At 42.3% G+C, this 19,958-nt stretch overlaps 2 protein-coding genes across 3 annotated transcripts; both read left to right on the top strand.

Annotated features, from left to right (window-relative positions):
- The first annotated feature begins 1,742 nt into the window (after positions 1 to 1,742).
- On the top strand, positions 1,743 to 8,624 carry LOC108435225 (F-box only protein 6-like). Of its 2 annotated transcripts, none has more exons than XM_017710896.2 (6): positions 1,743 to 2,142; positions 2,518 to 2,767; positions 5,537 to 5,651; positions 5,880 to 5,975; positions 6,669 to 6,804; positions 8,050 to 8,624. In XM_017710896.2, exons 1-6 carry the CDS (start codon positions 2,110 to 2,112, stop codon positions 8,194 to 8,196), a joined length of 777 nt encoding a protein of 258 aa, XP_017566385.1. In that variant the 5' UTR covers positions 1,743 to 2,109; the 3' UTR covers positions 8,197 to 8,624. The 2 variants fall into 2 exon arrangements, with proteins under 2 accessions (XP_017566385.1, XP_017566384.2); XM_017710895.2 differs by having other exon boundaries at positions 1,744 to 2,166.
- Positions 8,625 to 15,066: 6,442 nt separating this feature from the next.
- Positions 15,067 to 19,948, top strand: LOC108435226 (F-box only protein 6-like). Its single transcript, XM_017710898.1, has 5 exons — positions 15,067 to 15,410; positions 16,721 to 16,835; positions 17,008 to 17,103; positions 17,189 to 17,324; positions 18,947 to 19,948. The coding sequence occupies exons 1-5, from the start codon at positions 15,146 to 15,148 to the stop codon at positions 19,088 to 19,090; spliced, it is 756 nt and encodes a 251-aa protein (XP_017566387.1). The 5' UTR covers positions 15,067 to 15,145; the 3' UTR covers positions 19,091 to 19,948.
- The last annotated feature ends 10 nt before the right edge of the window (positions 19,949 to 19,958 follow it).

Here is a 19,958-nt window from a genome sequence, read left to right as displayed (position 1 = left end):
GAGAACTTGCGCTGGTGTGTGGTACTGTTTGGGTCTTGAGCTTTGCTAAGCTAATGTCAACTTAGCCAATCAGGCTACTGATCTAAACACCCCAGAACTTGTTTCATTTCACCTTTCTGTCCCTTCAACACCAGCTGCTCGACTCCACTCCCTCAGAGCTGAATCATTATCATCTAAATTTGTCTCAGGGCTTTAGAGAAATGAACAAATGCTGTGGTAAGCAGAGGTGATATCGTGCCAGCTAAGCTAATGCTAACCAGCTCCTCTCCCCCAGTTTTCAGCACTGTTGAACATTTTTCAAATGTTAGATGGTTTGACATTTTGTGTAAGTAAATTAAAACAGCACATTTATTAAACTCTTACTTAAGAAGGGGTTTTCACTCTTTACGCGTGTTAAAAGGTCAAGAGGACCGACCTTGTTGAATAAAGCGCTTGGGATATGGAGCTGGATTGGGTTACTATAACTCTTTTTTTGGCTGAGGGCTGAGAAAGCTGTCACTGATGGCCGTTTGATGGGCATAGAGTGAGATGTGAATGGGCAACATCCTGACCTCAATGGAGAAGGAGCTCCAAGGCCTTAACGATGCCCTAGCCCAGAGACCTGAACAACCTGGTTGGTTAATGTAGTGGATAACACCTCTGCCTTCTACGCTGTAGACTGGGGTTCAATCCCCCTCCTGGGTAAACACCCTACACTATACCAATAAGAGTCCTTGGGCAAGACTCCTAACACCACCTTCGCCTACCTGTATAAAATAATCAAATTGAAAGTCGCTCTGGATAAGAGTGTCTGCCAAATGCCGTAAATGTAAACAACTACCTCACTGCCGGACCTGCAGGTACACCAGTGAAGAAGCTGCTTTTTCTGCCATGTTTATGCACCGAATACAATACAGGTTCTTCATAACTGTGTACAACTTCAGTAGTTCTGATTTAACTAAATGACACCGCATGTTTGATGCTTTTGTGTTGTGTATTTTTGCTTAGCTTTATTAGAGATGACACAATACCACTTTCTTTTCTGCTTTTAACTGAATTGAACAGCTTTTTAATTGAAGAACTTCACTTAAGATGATCATCTAAAAGTAGACTATCATTCTCAAACTATTAAACAAGTTATACATTTTTCAGGCGATACGTTTGAGGATATTAGATAATACATTTGCATAATGATGATGAAGGAAAGTTTTCTAAAACTATAAAGATATTTTAAAAGTCATAAATATATTTTTACATATCACATATGCATCCCTAAATGACATCAGCTAACTGACTGTTTTTGTGCAGACTATGAGCAAAATCATAGTTTTTAAATTCTTGAACATTTTTGATGTAAAACGTCAATACCGTAATTTCCTGAACACAGATCAGCATAAAAGAGCTTTTAAACTCGAGCTATAGGAGTTTAAAACCTCAAGGAAGGTCCGTGACGTCAGTGAGCGCGAACAGCCAATGAGCTGCTCCGCTCGCCCATCAATCATCACGCTCTAGCAGTAAAGCCCGCCTCCTGCTGCCCAAAACTCGTTTGCTGTAGGAAAATGGAAAAATATGGTTGATATTTCTTTGTTTTTTTCTTGTGAAATGCATCCTTCTCCTTTCTTACATGACAGAAACGTTCTGGGCGACTGATTAGAAACTATTTAACTTCGTTTTTAGCGTTTCGCTCCATTCACTCCCATTGATTGAGGACTCGCTCGCGGGCGCCCTCTGCTGTTCAGCAGGCCTGTTTGAGTACTCCAGAACTGTAGGTGGCCGCAGAGGAACAAGGAAGAGGAAAATAAGAAGACGACGAGGGAAGTTGACACTGTGTGTTTTGTCGATTTCCATTCTTTCTCGCGCTTATGTGCGTCTTGGAGAATATTCTTCCCAGCTGAATACAGCAGCGGCGTTGCTGGCCTGGAGCCGCGGGTTTAAAGGATGGCCGATGGCGCATGAGTGCAGCACGCGCCACATACTAATCGAAAGGGAAACTGCGCGAGCGGTCTCTAACCGGAAGAGATTTTTGTGATTAATTTCTGTTCTGTTTTTATAAACGTGCGCTTTTTTGGGTCGGACAGAAGCTGCTGAGTTGTTTTGCTCCAGCAGCGCGAGATAAGTGGACTCTGGTTAATGAAGAGGAGGAGACGGAGGATGGGTCAGTCAGCGAGTAGCGCAGATGGACAGGGTGTAAGTTTGACCTGTTGATTCTGTTTTGAGTGCGCGGAAGCTCCGAGTGGCTGGAAAGAAACGTCTTCATCGTTTTGACCAGCTTTATGGAGAGATACTTGATTTACTGGCTTTCCTCTTGAGTGTGAGTGTGTGTGAGAGAGAGAGAGTGATAGTGTGAGAGTGTGCTTGTGTGCGAGAGAAAGTGATAGTGTGTGTGTGTGTGTGAGAGAGAGAGTGATGGTGTGAGTGTGCTTGTGTGTGAGAGAGAGAGAGACCGTGATAGTGTGAGAGTGTGCTTGTGAGAGAGAGAGAGAAAGTGAAAGTGACACTGTTGTGTGTGTTTCTTCTTCTTCTTGTCTTCTTCCTCAGTGTTCTGGTCTGCCTGTTGCCGTCATCGAGGAGATCATCCTGAACCTGCCCGCTGAGCAGGCTCTGTGTGTGTGCCGCCTGGTGTGTCGCGAGTGGAAGGCTGTGGTGGACAGCGCTTCATTCTGGAGAGAGAAGTGCCGTCGAGAGGGACTGAAACCCCGCACCACTGACAGAAAAACCAGAGACTGGCAGGTCTTCTACTGGCTCTCTAAAAAACGGAGGAACCTTCTGAGGAACCCCAAAGCCGAAGGTGAACAGAACAGAACATCGCATTATCTGCACAGCAAACGATTAACTCAACCTGAGGTCATTGTGGTGCACTCATACAAATCAGTTGACTCAGTGGTCACCAAACCCCCCTCATAGAGATCCACTTTCCCCCATACTTTGGGTCCAGTCTGTGTCTAACATGCCACTCCCACCTCACGTAACACCAACACATCCGATCCAGCCAAGCAAGGATTTCTGAAGGTGTTCATTAGCTGGAGCAGGTGTTGCAGATGGTGGTTAGAACGAACCTCTGCTGGAAGCTCGATCTCCAGGATAAATCTTTGATTTATTCAGATCAGGAAAATCGCACCAGTTGTTCATTATTTTGGCATGAATCAGTCGGTAAGATGTAAACAAAGTTACTCAGATTAGTTTGAAGAGAAAAGCTCCATTCTAGACAAACCTACCAGCTCAGATTACTTCATAGTGGTGATGACCGGAGCCAGGGGTCGCCATAACTGCAGCGTATATGTTGCCATGTGATTAACCGTTCGTGCATCAGTTTTCAGCAGTTTCCGATTTTAAATGTGGGTCCATTTTCATACTTGAATTTGTTTTAATAAGTATGAGTGCTTTCCTAATCCGTATCAAAACAGCCTGTATGTATAGGCCTATATATATTGGGGCAGTCGTGGGCTGGAGGTTAGGGAACCAGCCCTGTGACCGGAAAGCCGCCGGTTCAATCCCTTCAGCTGACAGTTCGTGACTGAAGTGCCCTTGAGCAAGACACCTAACCCCCAATTGCTCCCCAGGCGCCGTGGATAGGGCTGCCCACCACTCTGTGCAAGTGTGCTCACTGCCCCCTGGTGTGTGTGTTCAGTAGTGTGTGCGTGTATGTGGGTGTTTCACTGCACGGACGGGTTAAACGCAGAGGTCTAATTTCACAGTGTGCAAACACACACAGTGACAAATGGTTCTAAATTCTTCTTCTTTATTCTCTTGTAGTTACCTGCTTGTCCAGTGGTTCTTCTGAAATCAGGGGTATTAATACAGGGGTTTGGCCTCTGTTACGTTCCCTATCTAAACACCATAACAATCTAGGGGTCTGAAGGGGATGTAACATAAATAATCAGGCAGATACGTAAAAGGTTCCAATTAAAAACAAAAAAAAAAATCTCTGTATTTAAGCATGGCAGGAGTTATACAGAGACAGAACATACCAACAAACTCACTAGAGTCACTAGTGATATGTTCAGGGTGAGCTTACGGCCAAAATAATGAACAAAACAAACCTCCTAATTAGCGACTAACTTAGTCTAACAAAACAAAGAAAAAATAAACAACTTCTACCAAGCCTCACTCCCTAACAGATAAACAGGAGAAAAGAAGAAGCATAAAAATAAAGGCCACTCATCGCTTCTCTAGTGACTAGTTAGAAAACCACTTACAGAGTATAACCAGCTTTAGCTAGAGACGTAGTTCAACTACAGTTGTAGGAGAACATTCCCAAGCTGTGTTCAGAAGCACCAGGCATCAGAAACAAATCCAGGCCTGATCTAAAGAACCATTCTGAAACTATGAATCACCAGGTTCTGAGGCTAACGTGGTCCGAAAGCTTGCTACGAAAATAAACCCCTCGTGGGCCACGAGGCAAAAACCCTGTGTGCGTAGTCATGTCTCAGCGAAGGCACTTTATAGTCGTGAAGCCGTTACATCACCGCCAATCACGACACGCAGCAAGTCAGGCAACAACTTAAACTATAGAGAGAGAGAGAGAGAGAGGGACACAAGACAGAAGGGGCAGCACTGGAACATTCAACAGCAGAGAGAAGATTGAACTTTTTCACAATCAGAACAATATTACGTCTGCAACGTAACGCTTCTCATCCCAGTAGTATTCCATGGTGCTCTGTTATTCCAGAGTACACAGTTCCACTGCTTCACAGCCCAATGCTGAAGAGCTTCATACCCCACCTAGCCCCTGCTAGACACATAGGGATAGGGCACAGGGACCTTAGGCTCGTGTTCAGCTGCTCTTGCATGCCCCGTTCTATTGGCAGTGCTTTTCGAGGGAGATTATACCAGCGGCTGTAAGCACAACTGAACGACTGTGTCAGCAACAAGGCACCTAAAAGCAGCTGATTTCGCTCATTAGAAGGGCTCTGTTGATTTTTTTTGAACACCGTGTACATTGATTGGTCTCAGTAAAATGGTTGGTGGATCGTGTCAGACTGAATCCACTGAGTGAAACAAGAACGCATATCACTTTAGTCGGAAGAAAAGAAGGAAAAAACCTACTTTACTGTTAATGTAAGTCAATGGGACCAGAGATTTTTCAATGTCTTTTTAGGTAAATTCTTTAGTCCATTCATCATGTAATTTGGGTGGTTAGTGTAGTGGGCAACACCTCTGCCTTCTACACTGTAGACTGGGGTTCAATCCCCACCTGGGCGAACACCCTACGCTATACCAATAAGAGTCCTTGGGCAAGACTCCTAACACCACCTTGGCCTACCTGTGTAAACTGATCAAATTGTAAGTCGCTCTGGGTAAGAACGTCTGTTAAATGTCATAAATGTAAAATGTAACTTACATAAAAGGGCAACAGGTGTTTTTAAATTATGTCAAAAACGGAAAAACATCAAAAATGGAGACATGAGGTTTTCTTCCAACAACAGTGATATGACATTTGGAATTGTTTTTACCAACTTTCTGCAAGGAAGGACACAAATAACCTGCAAAATCTCAAATTATTGGCCTGTTACTGTAATATTGCTACTAATTATGTCAACAATGTTTTCTTGTCCAGAGAATTATAGAGGCTGGGACATCATAGAAAATGGAGGTGACAAGTGGCATATAGAAGGAATGTTTGTGCCTCATCCGGATGAAACAGTAACAAAATGCTTTGTTACCTCTTATTTGTAAGTTTTACATTTGAAAACTTCAAAAATCACTGATCATCTTTGCTACACATATCGATAAGAGGCTCCGCCTCTCATGAACTATTACCTGATGTTACAGGAAAGTGCATGAAAGGATTATGAAGCCTGGAGCCATCAAGTAAAGCTTGATGTCCAAATGTCTGTGTACAGCCTTTGTGCAGTAGAAGCCTGTTATTTAGCAATAATAAAGCATGTTTTATATCTCAGCCCATGTATGAAGAGGCAGCTGATCAACTTGCAAAAAGAGGGATACAGTCTGGCACTCCTTGATGAAATGCAACCTGACATCATCATATCAGATTGGTAAGTTTTATTTCAGCCTTCCTTGATTCTTTCTCCTGCCACAACTTTTATGTGAATTTTACACACACACACATACACATACACACACACACATATATACCCACCGGCTGCTTTATTAGGTACACCTGTTAACACAAATAGCTAATCAGCCAATCACACGGCTGCAACTCAATGCATTTAGGCATGTAGAGGTGGTCAAGACAACTTGCTGAAGTGCAGACCGAGCATCAGAACGGGGAAGAAAGGGGATTTAAGTGGCTTTGAACGTGGCGTGGTTGTTGGTGCCAGACTGGCTGGTCTGAGTATTTCAGAAACTGCTGATCTACTGGGATTTTCACGCACAACCATCTCTAGGGTTTACAGAGAACGGTCCGAAAAAGAGGAAATATCCAGTGAGCGGTCAGTTGTGTGGACGAAAATGCCTTGTTGATGTGAGAGGTCAGAGGAGAATGGGCAGACTGGTTCCAGATGATAGGAAGGCAACATTAACTCAAATAACCAACCAGAATCTCTGAGGAACGTTTCTAACACCTTGTTGAAAGTGTGGCACAAAGAATTAAGGCAGTTCTGAAGGCAAAAGGGGGTCCAACCTTTTACTAGCAAGGTGTACCTAATAAAGTGGTGTGTGTGTGTATATATATACATATACATTTTTTTTATTATTATTTTTAAATTCACCTTCCTCGTGTACAGGTATGCTCCGAGGTGGGACTGTGGCAGCAAATATGAGATCTGCGTAGAATTGCTCAATCACAAGAAGGCGGCGATTCAAACCTTCCGACCTGAGCCAGTCACCTTTCCACAGTGGAATGATCAGCAGTGGAACCAGGTTAATGTTTAATCGTCTGTACTGCTCTAAAGTCTGTACTGCTCCACCCAACACAATATCTTCCATTTTTCAGTTTTTGACATAGTTTGAAAATGCCTGTTTACCTATATAGTTTAAGCTGGACAGTGGTGACCTCAAAATCAGCTTCATTCACATCATAAGTCTGAGAAACCTGCCAAAGTGCCAAAAACTATATGCCCAGTTAAATACAGCTAGAGGTACATATTGCTGGTGCCGGAAGAAAACCTCGTATCTGCATGTTTGTTGTTTTTCATAATCATTTTGTTTGTTTGTCATCTTTTGAAAATGCTTGTTTTTTAATTTTTTTTTTTTTTTACATTGTGTGTGATTTTCATGATAAATGGACCAAAAGAAACGGCCCAGAATGACTTGGAAAGATGTCTGGTTCCACTGACTTACATTAAAAGCAAAGTCTATTTTTTCCTTCTCCTAAAGTTACCATTTTGGAGATACAAGGTTTTCCGACAGCAGCGATATGTCAAGCATTAGCTGTTCAGAGGAGATCATGTTAAACTGGCCCAACTGGAAGATTCACAGCACAGAAGCCACTGTTGCAGAAACATAAAGAAAACTAGCCCAGTTTCCTTCAGCATTTCTCTAACAATAGCTGGTTTGAAAGCACTAGGTTTTCCGGTTTCTGTGCTGAAGTTCTTCCATTGGCCAGTTTTGGGATGATTTTTCCATCTATAAATTAAAGTTTCACATATATCTCAAAATTTCTGTGGTCAGTTAAGTCATTAAGATGTAACCAGTCATTCAGAGCAGTTTAATGTGAAATGTGCCACTGTGGAGAAAGTTACCAAGATGTAGTGTTTTTTTATATTTGTTTAAATTGTCATTATGGAGAGGTTTGTGTGGGGCATTATGTGGCAAAATCATCCCCAAAGGAAAAAAAGCAAAACTTATTTTTTTCAGATTTACCAACATTTTTACTAAAATCAGTATTAAAAGTGGTTCTTCTTAACATTTGGGTTGCCGACCCATGGCTTACTGCAAAGACCGCCCCTGGGTCTGAAGCACACCCGGCATTACATAAGTGTTCTTCTGCACATTGTGTGTAATTCCATATTTCCACCAGAGATGTCGCCAAATCCCCAAATCTCACGTAATGCAACTTTAAACATGTTTATTATTATTGCTGAAATGTCTTTTGCTGGATGATTAGCTGAAACATGGTGTCCTGTCTGATATCCTCCTCTTCTCTCTTTTGGTGTTTTATTTTAGATGACTCATGTCTTCAGTGACTATGGACCAGGAGTTCGCTATGTCCGGTTCACTCATGGTGGGAAAGACACACAGTTCTGGGCTGGCTGGTATGGAATTCGAGTCACTAACAGCAGTGTGGAAATCTACCCAGCAGAAGAAGCGTAGTGTGCCCTCTCGCTTCTTTATTCAGCACATGAATAGCAAATTCCTTCCCATGAGATGTTTGTGCCTTCATGCAGCCGGCCATTTCATTATACTGTAGATGGAGGAAGCCAAAATATTACTAGTTTATGATAATAATAATGATGATGATGATAATAATAATAATAATAATAATAATAATAATAATTCTTATTTCTATAGTTATTATATCTGTATTATTATTATTATTATTATTATTATTATTATTATTATTATTATTATTATTATTATTCCACTCCTGTTAATAGCAGATACAGTATCTCTTGTGTACTTGTAGTTAGTCCATTCATGTCTTGATCAGAATACTGACTACTCCTTTGTTTATGTTCTTATTTATGTATGTATTGCATTGGAAATGTTTTACTATTCAATAATAAAGCTAAATCCTAAAATTATGTTTAAAGATTTATAGTGAATACTATGATGGCATTTTAGGGCCACTGTTAATAAAAATAAAATAGTAGACTTTGAAAATAAAGTTGGAATATTTCGAGAAAAAAAGTTGTAATGTTTTGAGGAAAAAGGTGATAATATTTATAAAGGGGGCTGACTCTAGTGGGGCTGCCATAACGCGTTGGGGTCTCGGTTGCTGTACTGGTGAGTTCCACTCACTCCCGTCTCTCTGTGGATCGTTTTGAGACCTTCAGTCACAATACTGTGATCTTTCCTGGTATTAATGTCACTTTAAAGTCATAATTCTACAACTTTTTTCTTAAAGTCTAATATTTTTATTTTTATTAACAGTGGCCCTAAAATGCCATCGTAGAATACATTAACTGCACTTTGTAATATGTAAATTTTAATGTAATCAATTTGATCGTTAAAGGAAAATTCAACAGATTTTTCTGAAGTTCAACTGAAGTTCCTGCATAGTTCAGTCATTGAGATGTAAACAAAGTAATTCAGAGTAGTTTGATGTGAGGTGGTACATTGTGGAGAGATGTACCCCTCATCAAGTGGTGGTGATAAAAACCAGGAGTTATGATGTCTACAACACAAATATAGCCATTTTATTAACTGTCCAAGACTGGCCTAGTTCTTCTCAGCTTTTATGTGGAAGGTGTTTTCACATCTGAATGACTTTACTTGCATATTAACCATTTAATTATGCTGAAATGTAGGGTTTTTTTTTTATTTGCCCTGTTAATTTAAAAGTTTGATTTTATTACTTTTTTTTTTTCTTTGAAAAATATGTTAATTTTGAAGTTTGTGGACATGATGAGGCATGGGGACGGTCAGTTTGGATTTCATTTAAAAACAGTTATGCTGCAGTTATAAATGTAGGAAATGATTCAGTTAATATGCTAAAGTTGGTTCATGATCTATAACGAATTCACATGAAGAAATGCTCAAGGTCCAGAGTGCTGGACAGAGCATTGGAGATGATTCAGGAATGACTGAGAAAGCTGAGAATGAAGTTATAAAATGCCTTGTGTTTGAAAGGTGGTGATCAAATCTCAAGGCAGATAGTGTATCAGGTGGTACTGTGAATATATAAATACAGCATACTTCATCATGTAATAAAAAAACATAATCATAAAAATATCCTGATGCTCCCAAAAACATAAATACTGAATAAAATATCTTGAAATGCCTTCTGGTGTGTAGTTTGTAATTTATTATTACTGTTGACGGAAACTTTAATTAGTAATATGACCTCTGAACAATATAGTGAACCTTAAAGTTAAATACTAAACATTTAAATAATAACTGCTCATTTTTTCCTTATGTGGAAGGTACAGCTTCCCAGTATTCTCAAGGCTGGTGCTATTTTCCCCAGCTCTGTATCCTAAGAAGAAAAAACATTGCTGCCTTCATGTCATGTCAGAAATATTGTATTTACATGATGAGCGTCACCACAATGTGGTATTTACTACAAGGAAACCTGGGCTGTGTTCCAAATAGCCCACATACTGCTCGGGTACTGATTCTGCCCAAGAGTAGTACGTAGTATGCAGTGTGTGACCAACTTTAATGTCTCCATTACGCCAAAGATACCCAGATGACGTACTGCTCTGGCAGATTTTCCAGTACACTGCCAGTATGGAGTTTATGTTGTGCCAATATATTTAAGAGAAGATCCTGATGTTTGAGAAAAACCATGGGCCTTAGAAAAGAACTACAGTATTATGTCTAATAAACAAAATAGGAGGAACAATATTACTCCCTGTACGCACTGAAAAGAGTTTTGTCTACGTAAAACTACATGGCATCAGTATTGTTTTTGATGATGCCAATTGTACAAGATAAATATACAGGATTAACAGGATGAGCCTATGAAGACAAGTGCTATAGGAGAGTTAAGACTTCAATAGTGCACTGGTAGACATTGTGAGCTACAGTCAAAGAAACCTGGCCATGGTCAGCTTAGTTCATTAATGTTAAGCTATTTATTTGGAGTTGGCTAATGTTAAGCCTCTGGTAGGAAACAAATGGCTGAGCTACCAATGTTTAGTTAGATTAAAACGTTATTTATGATGAAGTATTACCGATAAATCATTTCTATTCATTTGCTACTAGAAAGCTATAAAGGCTACGACTCAACGCCACAGCCACGAACGTACCTTGACCAATTGGCATAAAGCTGCTTAAGAGAAGACGTCCTGATTGGTGCGCTGACAGGAACCGCCCCTTGGCACTGCTGATTGACTTAAGTTTTGACACAAACGTTTGGACGTTACATAGTGAGCAGACGTGAAACTTGAGTGCGTGTTGCGGAGCTGAGAGCAGAAGTGATCTGCGCACACGAAGGCGAAGGACACGACTGAGCAAGTTTTCCAATTTTCCAGTTTTGAGGGAAAACCGGAGTGCTCCATTCAGCTCCATTCACTCCCATTTATTGAGGACCCACTCATGGGCGCCCTCTGCTGTCAAGTCGTCCTGTTTTTGATATAACGGGAGGAATAGGAAGCGGCCAGTCTCCTAATAAACTGGCTCTGGCGATATTAGTATTCAGGAGTACTATAAATAGTACGACTTTATTCTCAAAATATTATACCGTGCAACTTTATTCTCGAAATATCGTACTGTATGACTTTTTTTATTAAAATATCGTACTGTGCGACTATTCTTGAAATATTGTACCACGTGACTCTTTTTCTTGAAATCGTATTCTCGAAATATCGTACTGCGCCACTGTATTCTCGAAATATTGTACCACGCCACCGTATTCTCAAAATATCGTACTGCGGAACTTTTTTCTCGAAATATCGTACCATGCGACTATTCTTGAAATATACCATGCACCTTTTTTTCTCAAAATATTTTGACTTTTTTCTCGAAATCTCATACCGTACAACTTTTTTTCTCAAAATATCGTACCACGCCACTGAATTCTCAAAATATCGTACCACGTGACTTTTTTTCTCAAAATATTTAAACTTTTTTCTCGAAATATCGTACTGTGCGACTTTTTTTCTTGAAATATCATACCACGCGACTTTTTTTCTCAAAATATTTTGACTTTTTTCTTGAAATATCGTACTGTGCGTCTTTTTTTCTCGAAAAATCGTACAGTGCAACTTTTTTCTTGAAATATTTTCACTTCTTTCTCGAAATATTTTCACTTTTGCTCTCGAAATATCATACTGTGCGACTTTTTTTCTCTAAATATTGTACCGCGCCACTGTATTCTCAAAATATTGTACCCTGCAACTTTATTTCTCGAAATATTTCTACTTTTTTTTTTAAATATCATACCCTGCAACTTTTTTTCTCTAAATATTTAGACTTTTTTTCTAAATATCATACCGTATGACTTTATTCTCGAAATATCATACTGTGTAACTTTTTTTCTCAAAATATCATACTGTGCAATTTTATTTCACGTCATACCGTATGACTTTATTTCATGAAATATCATACCGTGCGACTTTTTTCCCCAGAATATTTAGACATTATTCCGAAATATCATACCGTGTGACTTTATTCTCGAAGTCTACTAGTATTTTTATTAACAGTGGCCTTGAAACGCCATCGCAGAAGAGGAAGTAGTCTACGACGGTAAAGGAAGTCAGTCGTTTGTGCCTCTAACACGGCGCTTGTATTTGTTCTTGCTGTTACGGAAGTCTTGGAGGACCGGTGTTCTGTCGAATTGTGCTGCTTTGTCGAAAAATGCTACCGTAGCGTTAATCGTCAGCAGACTCTATCGATCTGTGCTACTCCATCGTAACCTAACTCAGTATTATGACGCATTTAATTACAAAATCAAGTACGTCCAGTGTATGGACAAGGGAAGTATCCATCCATCCATCCATCCATTATCTTCCGCTTCTCCGGGGTTCGGGTCGCGGGGGCAGCATCCTAAGCAATGAACCCCAGACCTCCCTTTCCCCAGCCACTTCCACCAGCTCTCCAAGGGGGATTCCGAGGCGCTCCCAGGCCAGCTGGGCGATATAGTCGCGCCAGCGTGTCCTGGGTCTTCCCCGGGGTCTCCTCCCAGATGGACTCGCCTGTGACACCTCCCGAGGGAGGCGTCCATGAGGCATCCTAACCAGATGCCCGAACCACCTCAGCTGGCTCCTCTCGACGTGAAGAAGCAGCGGCTCTACTCCGAGTCCCTCCCGGATGACCGAACTTCTCACCCTATCTCTAAGGGTGAGTCCAGACACCCTGCGGAGGAAACTCATTTCGGCCGCTTGTATTCGCGATCTTATTCTTTCGGTCATTACCCAAAGCTCATGACCATAGGTGAGGGTGGGAACATAGATCGACCGGTAAATCGAGAGCCTTGCCTTATGGCTCAGCTCTTTCTTTACCACAACAGACCGGTAAAGAGCCCGCATCACTGCTGACCCAGCACCAATCCGCCTGTCAATCTCCCGCTCCCTTGTACCATCACTCGTGAACAAGACCCCAAGATACTTGAACTCCTCCACTTGAGGCAAGAGCCTATCCCCGACCCAGAGAGGGCTCTCCACCCTTTTCCGCCTGAGAACCATGGTCTCGGATTTAGAGGTACTGATTCTCATCCCAGCCGGCTGCAAACCGATCCAGCGAAAGCTGAAGTTCGCGGCCTGATGTCCCCAATAGGACCACATCATCTGCAAACAGCAGCGATGTGACCCTGAGGTCACCAAACCGGACACCCTCCATCCCTTGACTGCGCCTAGAAATTCTATCCATAAAAATTATGAATAGAATCGGTGACAAAGGGCAGCCCTGACGGAGTCCAACTCTCACTGGGAATGAGTCTGACTTACTGCCGGCTATGCGAACCAAACTCCAGCTTTGGTTGTACAGGGCCTGAATGGCTCGTAGCAAAGAGCCATGTACCCCGTACTCCCGAAGCACCTCCCACAGAATACCCCGGGGAACACAGTCGAATGCCTTCTCCAGATCCACAAAGCACATGTGGACTGGTTGGGCAAACTCCCATGAACCCTCCAGAATCCTGGAGAGGGTGAAGAGTTGGTCCAGTGTTCCACGACCAGGGCGGAACCCGCACTGTTCCTCCTGGATCCGAGGTTTGACTATAAGCCAGACTCTCTTCTCCAGTACCCCTGCATAGACCTTGCCAGGGAGGCTGAGGAGTGTGATTCCCCTGTAGTTGGAACACACCCTCCGGTCCCCTTTTTTAAAAAGAGGCACCACCACCCCAGTCTGCCAATCCAGTGGCACCGCCCCCGATGTCCACGCAATGTTGAAAAGGCGTGTCAGCCAAGACAGCCCCACAACATCCAGAGCCTTGAGGAACTCAGGGCGGATCTCATCCACCCCTGGAGCCTTGCCACCAAGGAGCTTCTTAACTACCTTCGCGACTTCGGCCTCAGTAATGGACAAGCCTATTCCCATGTCCCCAGACTCAGCCTCCTCCCTGGAGAACGTGTCGGTGGGATTGAGAAGCTCCTCAAAGTATTCCTTCCACCGCCCAATGACGTCTTCAGTCGAAGTCAGCAGCACACCATCTCCACTATATACAGTGCTAGTGGCACACTGCTTTCCCCTTCTGAGTCGCCTGACGGTTTGCCAGAATCTTTTCGGAGCCGACTTAAAGTCACTTTCCAAGGCCTCGCCAAACTCCTCCCATACACGGGAGGGGCAGTAGTAGGGGTTCGGTGCGTTGTGGATCGGGCAGTGTCCGAAGGCGTGGGCCTTGGCGTTCTGATCCTCGGTTGTTGCAAGGGAAGCATGGATTTAAATCCATTATAACTTCCTTATTAAATATTTTCCATGTGTAGCATATCTCGATAGACTAATATCATATGTCAAATAGTGCATCCCTTATCGAAAAATGCTTCCAGTACAGACCCATATTTTTTTTACATCACTACTTACTCTGTGTGCACTGTATGAACAAGGGAAGCATGGAATTAAATCCATTATAACGTCCTTATTAAATATTTTCCATGTGTAAAGACAGAAAGGGAGCATAGATTAATGGGCGTGGAAACTTATGACAAGGCTGTGGGTCTGCGCATGCGCAAAAGCGCAAAGTAGCAAATATCGACACGTAGCACAACTCGACAGAACACCCGGCCTCACCCTACCAGCTGGACATAGCAGCGGGCCATAGCTTACAGGAGCATTACTGATAAGAGAGTTAAGTCGGGTTTAGTCAGTGAAGAGGAGGGAGAGGAGGAGCAGGAGGGAGAGGAGGAGCAGGAGGAGCGGGGGGGAGAGGAGGAGCAAGAGGAGCGGGGGGGAGAGGAGGAGCAGGAGGGAGAGGAGGAGCAGGAGGAGCGGGGGAGAGGAGGACCAGGAGGAGCGGGGGGGAGAGGAGGAGCAGGGGGGAGAGGAGGAGCAGGAGGAGCGGGGGGGAGAGGAGGAGCAGAAGGAGCGGGGGAGAGGAGGAGCGGGGGGAGAGGAGGAGCAGGAGGGAGAGATGTAGGTTCATGGCCCACGTTAGCGCAGAAGTTCTGCCGTGAGCGAGTGAAGCTCTGAGCAGCTGTAAAGGAAAGTTAACCCTTTCAAAATGTATTCGTTCTTTTTGCCGGACTCCGTCACCGAGGAGATCACCCTGAACCTGCCTGCCGAGCAGGCTCTGTGTGTGTGCCGCCTGGTGTGCCGCCGGTGGAAGGCGGTGGTGGACAGCGCTTCATTCTGGAGAGAGAAGTGCCGCAGAGAGGGACTGAAACCCCGCTGCATCACCACGGAGCTCGGGGACTGGAGGGGCTGGAAGACCTTCTACTTTCTTTTTAAGGAGCCTCGCAACCTTCTGAAGAATCCCAGCGCAGGCGGTGAGTGGGAAATGGTTGGAGGATGTGGAATTATTAGCCTTATTATTGTTCATATTACTCTTTTAAGATTTATTCAAGAAAGCTTATGTTTAGCATTGAAAGCTTAATGGTCATATTGTCCAATTCTAAGAGTCAGCACATAAGGCTGTGTGCTGACTAACGGTGGAATGCACAAGACGTCAGATAACAGGAAATACCTTGAAGCTAATAGTAGTAGACACTGGGATTCGCACACCACACATGTGGTTCATCTGGTCAGATAAGCAGAGCCATTGTCTGGAAAGCGGGGGGAGTTGATAAACACAGGGAATACCTTAAGCTGACCTTGCAGACGCGCTCACGTCTCGAGCTGCATCCTTAAACTTTTATGGTATAGATTGGTGAGCTGGGCTAACGCCCACATTGGAGGCTTGATGGAATCTACTGATATCTTGGGTAAGGGAGGAGCGGTCATGTGACTATAAAAGTCAGATGAGAAGGGGTCAGAGCTTACTTGGGAGATACATGATGCATGTTCTCTGTTTGTAACCTCTCCAGAATTCTGTAATAAAACCGTTTGTTTCACTTCAGTCTGATCTACTCGTCTCATTTGTTTTGCATCAACGAACATGCAGGACTGGTTTCGTCCACAAGGACCATCAGTGTAGAGCTTAACATACATATATATAACATACAATATATAAGAGCTTAACGCTCTTCATCATGTTCTTCATAACGTTCATTTTCAGAACCAGAAAACAAAACCCCCAGATTCAATTATGGTAACTATATAAAGGACCAAAGAACCCCTAAACCGTGCTGTGCTGCACCCCTTCAAGAATTCAATTCAAGTGATCTGCATATAGTTCTGGTTCTATTTTTGACCATTTCTGGCTGCGTCATTTAAAGGCCAAACATCAATTCCCAGTGGTGGCTGGTAGCCTAGTTGCAAGAGGTGAGCCAGCAATCAGCTCAAAATGGATTACAAACCCCTGGATGTGCACCTGTGCAAGGCACCAAATCCCCACCTGCCCCAGGTGGCACCACTCTGCTGCCAACACTGTACTGCTTTGGGAATTGTTAGTCATAGGGCTTGGCAATGTGATGAGATTCAGCATTGTCATGATACATTACTTAAAGAACACGGTATGATCCACAGATTGTCCCATTAGACGTGTAGCTATGACTTCTCCAGAATGTATTTAGGTAAGAAAACAATGAAAAAGATCAAAGTGTGACTCTGGGACATCTCAAATACTAGCAGCATTTCACAATTGGCCTGTTACTGCATCACTACTACTACCAACAACTATGCATATCCTCTGTTGTAGAGAATTTCAGTGGCTGGGAGATCATACGAAATGGAGGTGACGGGTGGATCACCGATCGCATATTTGCACCTCACCCAGATAAGACAGTGACGAAATGCTTTCTTACCTCTTACCGGTAAGTTTTCAATTTTAAAATGACTAAACGTTTATTTTACTGTTCACATATTGGACTGTAGTAACTTCCATGCTACTTATTTGTTGCATGCCACCCTCTACTGCTCTATATAATAAGCAGTACATATAATCAAGCAAGTAATTAATCAGTTTAATCATATCAATTTCCTCAGCTTATGTCTGAAGCGTCAGCTGATAGATCTGGAGAAGGAAGGTTACAGTCCCGCGATCCTTGATGAAATGCAGCCTGACATTGTGATTTCAGATTGGTGAGCATTTGGGGGTGGGGGTAAGGGTGGGAGGCAGCGATGGTGGTATGTAGATCACATTCACTGAAGTAATCTTTTTGTACAGGTATGCCCCACGGCGTGACTGTGGAAGCCAATATGACATTTGCATTGAACTGCTGAATCAATTCCAGGAGGCAGTCCAAACCTTACAACCAGAGAGCGTCATCTTTCCACAGTGGAATGATCAGCCATGGAAAGAGGTGGATAATATATTACATGGAATAAAACAGTAGTCACAAAAAGGGACTTGTCAAATCTATACATAGATTGACTGATAGGCTCTGCTGTATCCGTTAATTTAATTTAATTGTAACTAACATGATCAGGATTATGCTTTGTCCTTTGCTCCATCGTGTAAGGTGCTGCGTTTCAAAAGCGGATAAAACTGGGCTACAGATTTCTGAACTACTTGCAAAAGCAAGTTTCAGCTCAGGCACTCAATGGCACTCCTTTTTTGTGAGGAACAAAGGACAGCTGTAATTTCAGGGCATCTGCAATTTGCTTATGTATTCATTTTTCACAGCAAATAAAGAAATAAAGGAATGGCTCCAGTGGGCATGGCTTCGGCAGTTATGCCACCTATAATATAGGATTTTGTTTCATAGGGCAGTTTTTCCTGTCTGCTTGTTTCCAAGATGTTCTGTTAACTTCATTTAATAGATATGACTTTACAAAGATAATAATATACATATTCTAATTAAGTTCTGTTTACCTATCACAGTCCTTTAGATTTACGTAACGGGTACTCAGTAATCCAAACAATTTGAGTAATCCTCCTAATCCTGCCTCTTACAGAGACATCGGCTGGCTGTATCCTAACCTAATCTAAATGTAAATTCATATTAAAAGGTAACACTTCTAAAGGACTTAAATGCATAAAATGTAATTTAAGATACATTAGCAACCATTAACCTCTTATGCTCCAGGTGATAGTTTGGTTTGTCCATCTGAATTTACATGACCAATGCATTTTATTATGCATTTATTTCATGCATTTACTGAATAACTTGCCTCAAGATTTGATAATGTCGCATTTATTATGTATTTTATAAATTTTTTTGGCAGAGGTTAAAGAACCAGCCTTGCGACCGGAAGGTCGCCGGTTCAATCCCCTGAGCCGACAGTCTGTGACTGAGATGCCCTTGAGCAAGACACCTAATCTCCAACTGATCCATTAGTGCTGTGGATAGGGCTGCCCACCTCTCCGGGCAGGTGTGCTCACTGGCCCCTAGTATGTCTTCAGTAATGTGTATGTGGTGTTTCACTGCACGGATGGGTTAGATTGATGAAATTTCCCCATTGTGGGACAAATAAGGGTCACTTAACCTTTTGGGGGTAAAATCTCCCCTCAAATGAATAGAACACGTGTTTTATGATCACACATATTTCTATATGCTTACAATTTACTGCTGAAAGCCAAACATCTCAGACGCTCTTTGTATCATTTTATAAAAATAATTTTCACAGAGCAGATCACTGAAGAGACGCCGTCTGTTTAGTTTAGAACCCAGATTTGGGGAAAAAGTCGACTTTCAGTAGAAAATCAAACCGAGTTCAGCTTCTAGTTTAAAATTACATGATAAATTTGACTGGAAAGGAGACGTTACAGCCTCATACGACACCTACCTTCTGAATGTAGCTTATGAAATATGAAAGTTATGAAGAATATGACGAAGTGCGTTTTGGCGCCACCGGTGGTTCCAAGTAACTTAAGAGGCTACAGCACCTGCAGCCACCCTGATTAGCTTTGATCTTGAGATGCATTTTGCTGCTACTTCTCTGCTGGACAAAATCTGATGTTCCTCTCTATGCTGTATTTTAGATGACACATGTCTTTAAGGACTACGGACGAGGAGTTCGCTTCATCCGTTTCACCCATGGAGGTCGGGACACACAGTTTTGGGCCGGCTACTACGGAATACGGGTCACTAGCAGCAGTGTTAAAGTGTGTCTAACAGCAGAGTGATGTTTGCACCCACTACTACAAGAACTGTGTTGTACTTGTGCCTTAATCCACACCACGTCTTTTAAAAATACTGTATGGGGGTGTATTTTATTTCTAGAGATGATATTTGTTCAGCATGCTACTCTTAAGGCATATTCAACTGACCTAAAAGGATCTACTCTAAGACTCCACATCCACTTACATCTAACTTAAGGGCTGTCTGATCCCTGCTTAATGTCTGGCGTTTCTTTTTTCTTTTATTATTTACAATATTTTCATTCACACAAACTGTAACTTCATCACACACACACACACACACACACACACACACACACACACACACACACACACACACACACACACACATTTCCTCACTTTATAGCTTTGTACTTGTTGCATAATAAAAAGAAAAAAATTAAGATTATATTTGAACAGCAAGGGATCACCTTCACATCATTATTTAAAGTTTAAAATGTTCATGTGACGGCAGTGAGCAAAGCTTTAGAGTTTCCGGTCATGAATTCCAATGAAACGCGTCTGGTAAAATGCCTTATTCGCACTTCTGTGATGAACGATGGAATGTGGCCAGTATGTGCATTTATAGATAAATAGAAGCCAGTGTGTCTCCCGACACACAGCCAGAGATGAATTTTCATATAGTACACAGTGATGGGTATTTTATGGGTCCCCAGTCATCAATTCTAAAGCAGAGTGGTACACAGAGTCCATAGTTTAGGGTATTTTGTTTCTAGAGATTAGAGGCCAAAAAAATAAAATAAAAACCCGTCTTTATGTGCCACTGTTGCAGGGCTTATAATATTATATACCGTGGCCCAGTGGTTAAAAAGCACTTGCTTTAGTATGTAAGAGATTTGTTCTAAAAAAAAAA

Source organism: Pygocentrus nattereri, chromosome 9 (assembly GCF_015220715.1).
Source record: "Pygocentrus nattereri isolate fPygNat1 chromosome 9, fPygNat1.pri, whole genome shotgun sequence".
Classification (NCBI taxonomy): domain Eukaryota; kingdom Metazoa; phylum Chordata; class Actinopteri; order Characiformes; family Serrasalmidae; genus Pygocentrus; species Pygocentrus nattereri.
This window is presented reverse-complemented; position numbering and strand designations above follow the sequence as displayed.